The 11,804-nt window shown below is 32.3% G+C and overlaps 1 protein-coding gene across 12 annotated transcripts in view; it reads right to left on the reverse strand.

Annotated features, from left to right (window-relative positions):
* Nucleotides 1-7,355, reverse strand: part of LOC107437419 (uncharacterized) — an 87,124-nt gene extending 79,769 nt beyond the window's left edge. For 8 of the 12 annotated variants that reach the window (XM_071182860.2, XM_071182863.2, XM_071182859.2 and 5 more), the window contains exon 1: nucleotides 7,224-7,354. In XM_071182860.2, the coding sequence (XP_071038961.2) occupies nucleotides 7,224-7,275 (52 nt within the window). In that variant the 5' untranslated portion in view covers nucleotides 7,276-7,354. Of the gene's footprint in view, nucleotides 1-7,223 lie in introns of all 12 variants that reach the window. The other 4 variants (XM_071182864.2, XM_071182849.2, XM_071182852.2 and 1 more) reach the window with 1 other exon arrangement.
* Nucleotides 7,356-11,804: the final 4,449 nt, after the last annotated feature.

Here is an 11,804-nt window from a genome sequence, read left to right on the forward strand (position 1 = left end):
TCCTCTTCGCAGATGAGATTCGTTTTAGTGCTACAAGCGATTCTCAACGTCAGTTGATCAGGAGAGAGGCTGGAGCTCGATTTTATCCCAATAACATCGCGGAAAGAGATCGTTACGGTGGTCCTGGAGTTGTCGTCTGAGGTGGAATTATGTTGAACGGGCGGGCTGAGCTTCAGATCTTCGACCGAGATTCTGTAATTGGAGACCGCTACTGCAATGAGGTAATCCTACCCCATGTGCGTCTGTTCCGAGGGGCCATTGAACCAGACTTCATTTTTATGGATGACAATGCCCAGCCACACCATACAGCTAATGTTCAAGAGCTACTGGAAAGTGAAGATATCACAAGAATGGATTGGCCAGCTTACTCTCCAGATCTAAATCCCATAGAGCATGTGTGGGATGCATTAGGGAAACGTCTTGCGATACGACAGTATCCTCCTGGTAAAACCCATCAGCTGAAAGATGCGTTAAAGGAGGAATGGAGACGTTTACCACCAAGAACTCCTGGATAATTTGGTGCTTAGCATGGAGAGACGATGCCAAGCAACAATTACAGTAAGGGGAGGGCATATCCCATACTAGGGAACATCTGTTAGTTGTACTTACGCTTCTTCAGGCAATCATGTGTAACGCCACTATATGTCAAATAAAGCCTTTTTTTTTTGTTCCATACCCTACTTTAAGCTTTATATTCATTTCTGCGCCATTATTCTTCTACCATCGTTTAAGTACAAAATAATGTACATCATAGTCAAATTTCATGTCAATCGGATGATTTCTTGTAGAGTTATGACAAAAAACGCACTTGTTGCTTAAGTGTTGCACACCAGTGTATATAAGAGGACGATATTTATTCAAATATCAGAGATCTTTTCTCCGTATGTAACTAAAAGTAGACATTCAGATTCTTCGATCACTTTAAACCATAAGTTCCGAACATATTTCAGCTTACAGCACACTTTTTAAGACAAAAATATTTCATATAATTTTTTCTTAAAATTAAAAAAACTTTCTTAATAATTTATTTTTTAAATTTTTGATATGATTCAATGAATATTGTTTCGAACATTTTTTTTTAAATTCTAAAGCTTCATTAATTATTCGGTTAAATCTGTTTCTAATTAGAACATTTTTTTTTACATAATTTTTTTTGTAGAAAATGCCTCAAACTATCTGAAAAAGTTGTTTCCCAATAATTGGCACTTCAGGAAGAAGAAGACCATGTGTACCCACACATGTGACCTATGAGGTCAGCACCGGCTGTTAGCTTATAAGCAAAAGGGCGTGTTAAAGTTGAGCTAAGTTTCTTAACACAAGATGGAATGTTAATTGGCGTGAAGTTAATTAGATGCAGTGTTGTATCACAGTCTCTCTCATCTACATTTTTTACTTAACTAAGATTTATTATTTGTTTATGTATTTTATTGCAACCATGATATATTTTTGTTTTGTGTACTTTGATGCATAATTAGTTTATGTTCTTCATGGCTTCATGTCCATCTTTGTGTTAAGTGAGAAATATATTGCGATAGAATTTAAATTTTAGTGCATGAATATAGAATGTATCATTTAAGAGAATTGATGCTTGATGGGCTTGGCTTACCCGAAGTAGAATGGAAAGTACAGTTGTTAACATAAAAAAATGTCGCGTTTCAACAACCAATAAGGATCGACAAACCCACACTACATTTGCCGATACTTAGTAACTTAAATGCCTTTAATAACCATTGCCTCATAACTGATATGCTATATACAAAAGCCTTATAATTGAAATGCCCTTATAACTTAATTGCTCTTAATAACTTAAATGCCCTGAACAAAATCAAACTTCTTTCATACTGTGTATATTTGAAAGCCTTTGTTAATTATTTTGTATACAGCATATAATCATTAATAGCAACCAAGCAGAACGCGAAGTACAAATGCAGCTTCACCCTCTTCTCCAATCCTTGCGAGGAAGTACTATGATTTCAATTTTAACTATTTTTGAGAGATATCCTCGATACTCTATCCTCTAGGTATTGAATCTTAGTACTTACTTAAAGTATGTCAATCAACCCACAGGAGAAATAAATTATGAGACATTTCCGCAGTATTAAAATTGTTTCCCTCTCTGTCAAGATAGAAAACTCATCCTACTATTTCCACATTCACTTCCTGCATGATTTGAGCGTCATATGGTGTGTATATATATATATATATATATATATATATATATATATATATATATATATATATATATATATATATATATATATATATATATATATATATATATATATATATATATATATATATATATATAGGCAAAAAAATGTTTCGATCTTGGTCAGGTGTATAAGTTTAGTGCCAAGATAGTGTTTGATTATAATAAACTGCACCTCATATGTCAATGAGAAGAAAGGTTGTTCTATCCATTATATGGGCGATTGTCACGAAATACGACAAGTTACTGCCTCTCTCTCCAAAATCTAATTCTACAAAAAGAACTTTTTTTTTTTAATTAATAAATGGCATTGCTGTTAACATTTTAAAATGTCTTTGCATTAGCATTGACTGTGTTGTATATCTAAAAAATTTAGTTGAATTTCAAAATATCATTTCCCTGACATGTCACAAACAATATTTCCAATAGCAACTAGCTTCAAAACTTCCCATAAATTATTCAATGTCTCAACCAATGTCTTTTTATCTCAACCGGTGTAAACATTCCTAGAATATATGCAGAGGGTATTATTTCCAAAAACTTTGTTGAAAATAATTTTTTCTGTCAATAATTTGTTTGTCACATGAAAATCTGTCATTTTCCTGGCCACTTTCTTTTAATAATTTATAACCAAAATAGATAGCGTCAGCAATCTATATCTTAAATTAAGAGAGTGGTTAGAATACCATCCTATCAGAACATGTCTTATTAAAGGAATAAAGAGCCAACTTACTGGTTCACAATCTACACTGGTTATCATAAATTAAGGAAAAATCACAAAAATAGCGATAACTCTTTCAAAAGTAAGCCAAACCGTGCAAAATTTGCATATGTTGTCCACTAAGAGTAGCTGAGTAAAATTGCAATATGCAAATTAGTGGCGCTGCACTCGGCTTACGTCATCTGCCTGGAGCATAAAAGTCCAAGTTTGAGAGAAAGCACACAAATTTTACTGTGATTGCGACATTGAAAATCTGAGATAGCCAATTCGTAATAATGACCTCTAGGCATCATTTGCCTGAAGAACTACGATGGAGAGCCATCGGGAGACTAGAGGCAGGGCAGAGTCAATCAGAAGTGGCCAGATGGCTAAATGTGAGTCCATCTGTGGTTCATAGACTTTGGAGGCAATTTCAAACCACAGATTCGGCATCTAGGAGGTTCAGTCAAGGACGGCCAACTGTTACGACCAGTGCCGATGACCGATATTTGACATTAAGTGCACGCAGGAATAGAACCGCTACTCCGACACATCTTAGATCCTCTCTTGCTGCAGCCACCGGAAGGTTGGTGTCAACGTCAACTGTGCGCAGAAGGCTCCACGAAGGTGGTCTGTATGCGAGACGACCAGCCATTTGCGTGCCGCTCACATCACGCCATAGGAGAGACCGTTTGCAGTGGGCCCGACAACATGTCCACTGGACGTCAGATCAATGGAGGCCTGTTCTCTTTACGGATGAGTCCAGGTTTAGTCTAGAAAGTGACAGTAGACGTTATTTGATATGGAGAGAACCTGGGACCCGTTATCATCCATCAAACATCCGTGAAAGAGATGCATACGGAAGAGGCAGTGTCTGTGTTTGGGGAGGCATATCCTTAGGAGGGCGCACATACCTCCATGTCTTTCCAAGGGGAACCGTGAATGCTCAGGTTTATCGAGACAACATCCTTGATGCTTATGTGCGCCCATATGCCGGGGCAATTGGTGATTGCTTCCTGTTACAGGACGATAATGCAAGACCACACAGAGCTCGCATTGTTGATGATTATCTTCAACAGGAAACAATTACTCGCATGGAGTGGCCAGCTCGATCCCCGGACTTGAATCCTATCGAGCACGTTTGGGATGCTCTAGGGAGGCGTGTATCTGCCATCAATCCGCCCCCTCAGACCCTTGCCACGCTTGCAACTGCTTTACAAGAGCAATGGCTCTCACTTCCTATTGAACTGATAGACCGCATAATTGAAAGCATCACACATCGCTGTTTGTGCTGTATTGCTTCTAGAGGCAATCATATTCCATATTAAAGGTACTTTTTCTATTGCAAACCGATACTTCCAATTTGTTTATTTTATACATGTGCTAATTTCTATACTACTATTAATGTCTGATAATTTCTTTTTATGTTGTTTAATACCTTACTATGTGTTGTATATTGTGGGTAAGTTTCATAAAATTCCATGTGTAATTTCTTGAGTTATCGCGATTTTTGTGAATTTTCCTTAATTTATGATAACCAGTGTATTTCAAAAAATTTTACAAGGTGTGTAGGTTTTTATGTTGTCATTTTCCTACTGTCTTCTTGAAATCACCAATAAGATAAACTACATAGATTTACCTCAGTTATTTCATGAAATCCTGTTGTTTTCTGAGAAAAGCAAACGTCTTAGGCCGAAATGTTAAATTAAAGTAAAGTTAAGTACTGTAAAATGACAAATTGTCATTATCCTGGCTTATGAATGTCAATCACCAGAAAATTTTTTTAACAGTAAAGACGAAAAGCAAATATCAACCTAATACCCAGTTTATGTAAGATTGTTATATGCTTGTATGTAATCAAAGTTATTTATTTGTTTAATGAATTTGTTTTATGATTATAATACACAATTTTATTCTGTACAAATCAATAACAAAATCCATTTTGATTCTTTCTATAGCGAATAAAAGAATTAATCTAAACAATTCATGGTCTGTCTAACGCAAACACTTTAGGTTTTTTTTTTCAACAGATAGTTAAAATATAAAGGATAAGCTAAGAACATCACTGTACAATTTAATTCTGTCAAAGTCTTTATACTCTGCTTGGGTCTGTAAATTAAAGAACGTAATAAAGTTGCAAAATAAAATGATTTGAAATGTTTTAAATTCAAATAATAAAATAACAAAAATTTCCGATGTAAATTATTATAAAATTAATTTTACTAGGTTATAGTAAAACATGGGGCCTAAAAACAATCAAGGAAAAATAAACTGAGAAAAAAAACGAGATGCCGAGAAGAAACGGTAATTTCAAATTGTTCACAATAACTAATTTTGGAATTTATGTACATAAAAAATAAAAATTAACTTTCCAACTTTTTACCAAATTTTGACGAGCGTGAGTTGGTCAAATAAGTATTATGCTAAATGATACAAAGATTAGTTAATCTATATTTTGAACTTCTGAAAACGTATTTTGCTTATTCTAATAACGTTAGGACAAAGGGAAGGAAAACAAATTACAATATATAGAAAAAAAGTCGATTTCATCTGTCAGCTTTGTGAATGATTGCGTTGATAAATACCTATTTTGTGATAATTTACTTTTCCTTTTATCCCCAACGAAAAACGGGTATTCAGTTAATTTAACAATTTTTAAGGTTCAAAACACGTAGAATAACATTAAAATAAATACACATGTTATTATTTGTTATGAGATTTACAGTTTCACTTAAAACAAGTACAGTGCACTCCCGATTATCCGGGTTAATCACAGGGACAGGTCGCACAGACAATCGAAAAACACGGATAATCCGAAAACTCATTTTATTAAAGAAAAAATCAATATCAATACAAAAATATAAAAATTACTGACATTTGCTTGCTGTATAACATCAAACTAGGAATTTTCCTTTTAAAAAAATGTATAATGCGCCATATATTGTCGCATATTTTACGAACCACATTAATGTCACCGTAATCAAATACTCCCATATAAACTAATAAAGTTTCCACAAAGCAGCAGAATGAGAAATTGTATTTCCCTCATTTACTACATCTTCTGCATCAGCTACTATCATCATTATTTGATTTAACAACATAACGATGTCTTCATCTGTCAAATACTGGAAGCCAGGTTCACATGCATCACTTTGAAACCAATCTTCTAAATTTTCTTCATCAAATTTTTCGAAACCTTCGATTTCTTTTGCCTGTTCAAGAATGCTATTATCATATTCTTCTTGGAGATCTGAAGAAGATAGTTTAACAAGAGGTATCATCTTTCTCCATGATCGCGATGACGTAGACGATTTTACCTTTAACCATGCTTCTGATATTCCATATACTGTAATCCAATAACGAAAATTTTTCCAAAAATTGGGTAGTGTTATAACTTCATAAATTAAATTTTTTTAATCTTGAAAATGTTTCTCTTTAAATTTTTTGATGACTCCGGAAGGAGCACGGATAATCGAGAGTGTACTGTAATATAAAAAATTAAAGCCAAATCCTACTCAGGTCAAGGAAGAAAATTTTTATTTTCGTTACTTTGAATCAGATAATTTATTTCCTTCTCCCATATAAAACTAAAATTAATTAAATAAATTTAATGAATGAATTAATATTTGAAAAATCTGTATTAACATCAAGTGTCACATGTTGAAAAAATATGTATTTGAATTTGAGTGGATGAATAAAAAGTATTTAATGAACGATTGAAGATTTGAACAAGATATTTAAATATACGAGAGTGTGAACTAATTGTAGGAATTGAAAAAAAAATGGCGCCTGGTATCAGACAACAATAGTAGAAGTATACATTTGATGACGTGGCCCACACGTGCTGCCACGTCATGTTCTTCATTGAATTTATCTGACACAGCGAATATAAAATAATTAAATATTTAAATGTGAGCAATAAACGATTTTTTTGTTCCCAGAGAGCTATAAGTTAGAAATGATCACTGATGTTATTTTTAAAATATGTGAAGAACTGAATCGTTTGTAGTAAAATCTAATACAATGAGCTTAACCCATCAGAAAATTCCATTTCGTTTTTCGCTTATCCCTATTTACTGAATAAATTAATATTTAAAAAAATCTGTATTAACATCAAGTGTCGCCCACTATAACTTTAAAAAAAATGTATTTGAACTTGAATGAAATAATAAAAAGCATTTTATTAACGATTGAAAATTTGAAAAAGATATAGGCAGAGTGTGAACTAATTAGTTGGAATTGAAAAACAAGTTTTTTCCTTTCTTTTTTAAAATTCCCAGTAATGTCGTTGTTTTAATAAATGAAATAAATTACCTGTAACTGTATAGCTGACTAATCCCAGCACAATTGCGAGTTCCTTCCACATTTTAACTGTGAGTGCTGGATATACAAAGAAGAATTACTTGACTTTTATTAACTGATTAACATCAAAGAATAAATAGCTTCGCGCATTTGCCCATACATTGTATTGATCTGTGGAAGCTGATTGTGTGGCCCATAAAATATGCTTATAAAAATTTTTTCTACATTTACAAAAAACCAGTGTATGTTTTGATTACAGTTAATCTTCAGCAATGTAATTTTTAACCATTTATTTTCTTATTTATATTTTTCAGCAAGGAACGTAGGAATTACAGTTATGTTTAAATTAGATAATTTTAGCTACCACTTTGGTTTATACAAAGCACGTTTAGAAATTTTTTTATCTGCCACTACAAAAAATTGAGATTTTTTTTTCTTTTTCATAACGTTACATGTCATAAATATTTTTTCGATTCACAAAAAAACTGTTTAAACGCTTATCTATTAAAAAGTTTTTTTCGGTAGGTAGGTACTGCACTAGAGTTGCAAAATGGGCTATTGGCGACGGTCTGAGAAACATCCCTAAGGATGATTCGAAGACATGCCATTGCAATTTTGATCCTCTGCAAAAGGGATAGCTCCTCTGCTTTGGTTGCCCTACGACTTGCGCACGAAGTCTAGCACTTCACGATAGAACAGTTTAATGAGGACTGATATCGTGCACCCTCGGTCCTTACGCAGGCTGATCAAAGTGATCACCCCCCCCCGCTTACCCGTGTCTTCACAATCAGTCCACTGCGGAACCAATTTATGTATATAAAAAATCATGTTGTGTCCATTTTTAGACGTGTCTGAAAAAAATAATTACTGATTTGTTAATAGCTTTTGCTAAATTGAATTACGCTGCTTAAGAACTACATTCGACTTTGACATAATATAACACAAAATTGAATTAAAAGTTGAATAAAAAAATCATATCATCTTTCTTGGAACTCTGCATGCATACGCAATTTTAACATTTTTTTAGTTGTGAGGAAATAATTTATAAAAAAGGTTTCAAATTCCTTAAAGCAATTATGTGAATCAACACGTGGAGTCGCGTAAATAGAAGAGGGAATAGAAAAAGGATTACATTTAATGTAGAATCAATTCAGAACTTTACTATTTTTTATGCTGCGTATGTAAACTGGCGTCGAATGTTTTTGCTGAATCAGAAAGGTAATTCAAAATGTCATAAAATGCTGATTTTTATCGATTTATAGCTCTTTGTAACAATAAAAACTTTAAGCTTTCGGATTTTTTATTATTATTTTTGTTCGGTTTTTTTTTATTCCGTTGACCTTCTTTCATATTATTAAATACTAAATCATGTAATCATTAATGTCATAGGGATAAATAAACTGTAATCCTATATTACTTGTACAGCTTGAAAGGATAATTTAATTGTGCACACTAACATCCATTTAAGGGGGGGGGGGGAGGCAGGAAAACACGTGCTATTGAAAACTTTTTTCTTTACATTTCCCAAGAATTGCGATAGGATAGAGCTCTCGTCTCCCAATAAAGTGCCCCAGGTTCGAATCCCAATGTTGACTGGTTGATACGAATTTTGCTCCCAGCTCGCACCGATCACAGTGCGGACGTAAAATATCCTTAACAGTAGATGATAATGGGTTAGAATCCCCTTTCGGGCAAACTGTGGAAGATTTCTGTGGCTTTCCTATCCATGTAATGTTTAGTTTCATCAAGAAGACCGCCTCAGTGCTTGATCCAGGAGTTCCCTTGTCTTCTGGATTGGGTATAAAGTTACAAGGCTACTGAGTTGAACGTTGATAGTCGTAAACTCAGAATTGGGTCGGCTAAAACCACTAAAGGTACTCAGAGGCTCGGTGTCACATTCCAGTGATGACTGGTCAATACGAAATCTGCACCTGGCTCACCCCGACCATAGTGCTAAAGTAAAATATGATTTGTTAGGTTAGGATTTCCTTGACATTGGTTGACCATGGGAGGTTTTCGATATTACCTTCCCAGTGTAAAGCATTCAATTTTCTTCTCTATATAATTTCCATTAAAAAGTATTCCACGATGGAGGCTGTTTTGATCCCAGAGTGCCCTTGTCTTTTGTGTTGGGTTCGAAATTACAAAGCTAGTTAGTTAACCATTGATAGTGTTCAACTCAAAAATGTGTCGTCTGTTCAGCTCCGTCTATAAAACAAAATAGAATAAAATACTTTCATTTAGGTCATTTTAGACTTGTTGCTGTTTTTTTTTTATTAAACAAAAGGGTAATTAATCAATATTTACATTGTCAACATGGTTTGTCGTTCTATTAACGCATTAACAAAATGTATTGAATTGTGGATGTTTAAGAAAAAATGGATGAATGAGAGCCACAAAATGTTAACAAAAAGTGTTGTTTCGTTGATTTAAAAGGCAATATTTCACTATAATAAATAATAAAAGGGGAAAAGTTTTCAAAGTCTCCGTTTTTATATAGTGAAACGCAATATTCTACTGTCACGCATAAAAAGAAGAGAAAAAAAAATAAACGAATAAAACATTTTATAGTTCTGATACTCTTTTGTGTACTTTTTTTTCACGCAATATTTAATTGCTTTGTTAAGATTAAATTTTATTTGTTTGTTGTACCAGCAAATTTTGATAGGGTTTTTAATATGTTAACGAAAACGAATGAAAATCAATTGAATTTCTAAGAGACTAATAACTTATTAAGACTATACATTTTTAATAGGTGTGATTATTAGGTCAAAAAGTGTACTGGTCTAGTTTATTTACTTATTTTTACTACTGTGTAAAGTAAACATCTGTGGAGTTTATTGTGTGAGAGTAATTATATTTCAGATAAAAATATTTCGATTTATTTATAGGTTTCTCACAAAGAAAACAATTTAGATGTTTAAATTGTAATGATAGATTGAAAACAAAATTTCTACTTAACCCACGTATTTAACCTGTACTGTGCTGACTGTTATGTAATAAACTGTGAAATAATAGCTGTTATTATATTTGTTACATTAAGAGCCGTATAAATCATTCGATAAGGCTGCAGCAGTTTTTTTGAAATTAGGAAAACAAGTTGAGAGAAAAACACCTAAAGTGCAAAAATAAACGAAATTTGAAAAATTAAATATTTTAACAAAGTTGCATTCTATCCATTTTCAATATGATAGCTATTATTGAAGTAAAGTAAAGCTATTCCAGAATAGGTAAATATTTATTCGAAAATAATATTTTTTACGTAATATTAGTATTATAACAATTATTTTTTAAATAGTAAAATTCAACCAAATGTTGTTCAGAGAAGAAAGACAGAAAATGCATTTCTAAAATGTAATTAGGAATGTGAAAAATAGTATAATTTTATTCAAGTCAATAATTAATTCAATCCAAATTACTTGTATGAGAGAATAATAAACATTTTATGTAATGAAGTGTTTTAAAAATTACGAGTCAAGAGAGTTCTCACCAGATCTTTTTAACTTTTCAGTTGAATCTGTTCACGGCACATCCGCTCCATTTGTTGTAAACTATTGCGAGTTTAAACATTTTGTTTTACTCTTTCGGAAATGTAGATATTAAATAAATTTTAGTCCGATCTTTGACGGTACTAAATCTCTCATTAGTTTCTGGGTAATTTGTAGCCATTTTGTTTGCTTTTCAATGTATGCTGTCTAAACACTCGATCAAGTTGGATAACTCTTATGTTATAGCACGTTCAACAGGAGTTGGCTCCGTCTTCAGCAGTATATTATCCGACGATACGATTTCCCTATTTTTGGGAGAAGGATGTGAACAATCCTGAACAAGGTTGCTACTTGGAGATCGTATGACAAAAATATTTATTTCGATTTTTAAGAACTTAATATTTCTTAAATGCCGATATATTTTAAGTTATTATTAGAAGTATCTCTAGTTATATTTAGTATCTTACAGCAACATCATTAATATAATACACCATAATTATTTTATTTTAATGTGATCGTAAATTAAAATTCGCCTAAAACTACTAAATTTTAAGAAAATCGCACACAAAAACTAAAACAATTAAAAAATCGTATGTAAAGATATGTTTGACAGCATTAGATTTGACAACTTAGAAATGCTTAACAAAAATAAAAATATAAATCATCATAAACATGACGTACTACTTACAAAAATTATTATTAAGATTTTTTTCAGTAAAATAAATAGGATATGTAAAAAAAAAAGAAGTATTTTTCCTAATAATGAAGAAATCTGGTTTAAATTTCATTAATAAAAAATATTATTTAATAAAAAAAATTTTTTTCAATGCATCGATTATAGAAAATTAAATATCAATTAGAAACTTATCTGAATTGTTTGATTATGTTATAGCTTATTTATATTTTTTTAAAAATTTGAACTAAAATACTTAGCATTTACTTTGCTTTTAAAAATGAACCCTGTTATTACATATTTTCCTGGTGTAGGAAAGCCTACACCAGGTTCAAAAACCCTGTAGTCAAATAAACGTAGCAAGAATATATGACTTATCTACGAGGTAAAAGATTAAATTAAATTTCATCTTCAAAACTATCGCTTTCAGTG

The sequence above is a fragment of the Parasteatoda tepidariorum genome, chromosome 4 (assembly GCF_982258835.1).
Source record: "Parasteatoda tepidariorum strain Cologne lab strain chromosome 4, Ptep-v5.0, whole genome shotgun sequence".
Lineage (NCBI taxonomy): Eukaryota > Metazoa > Arthropoda > Arachnida > Araneae > Theridiidae > Parasteatoda > Parasteatoda tepidariorum.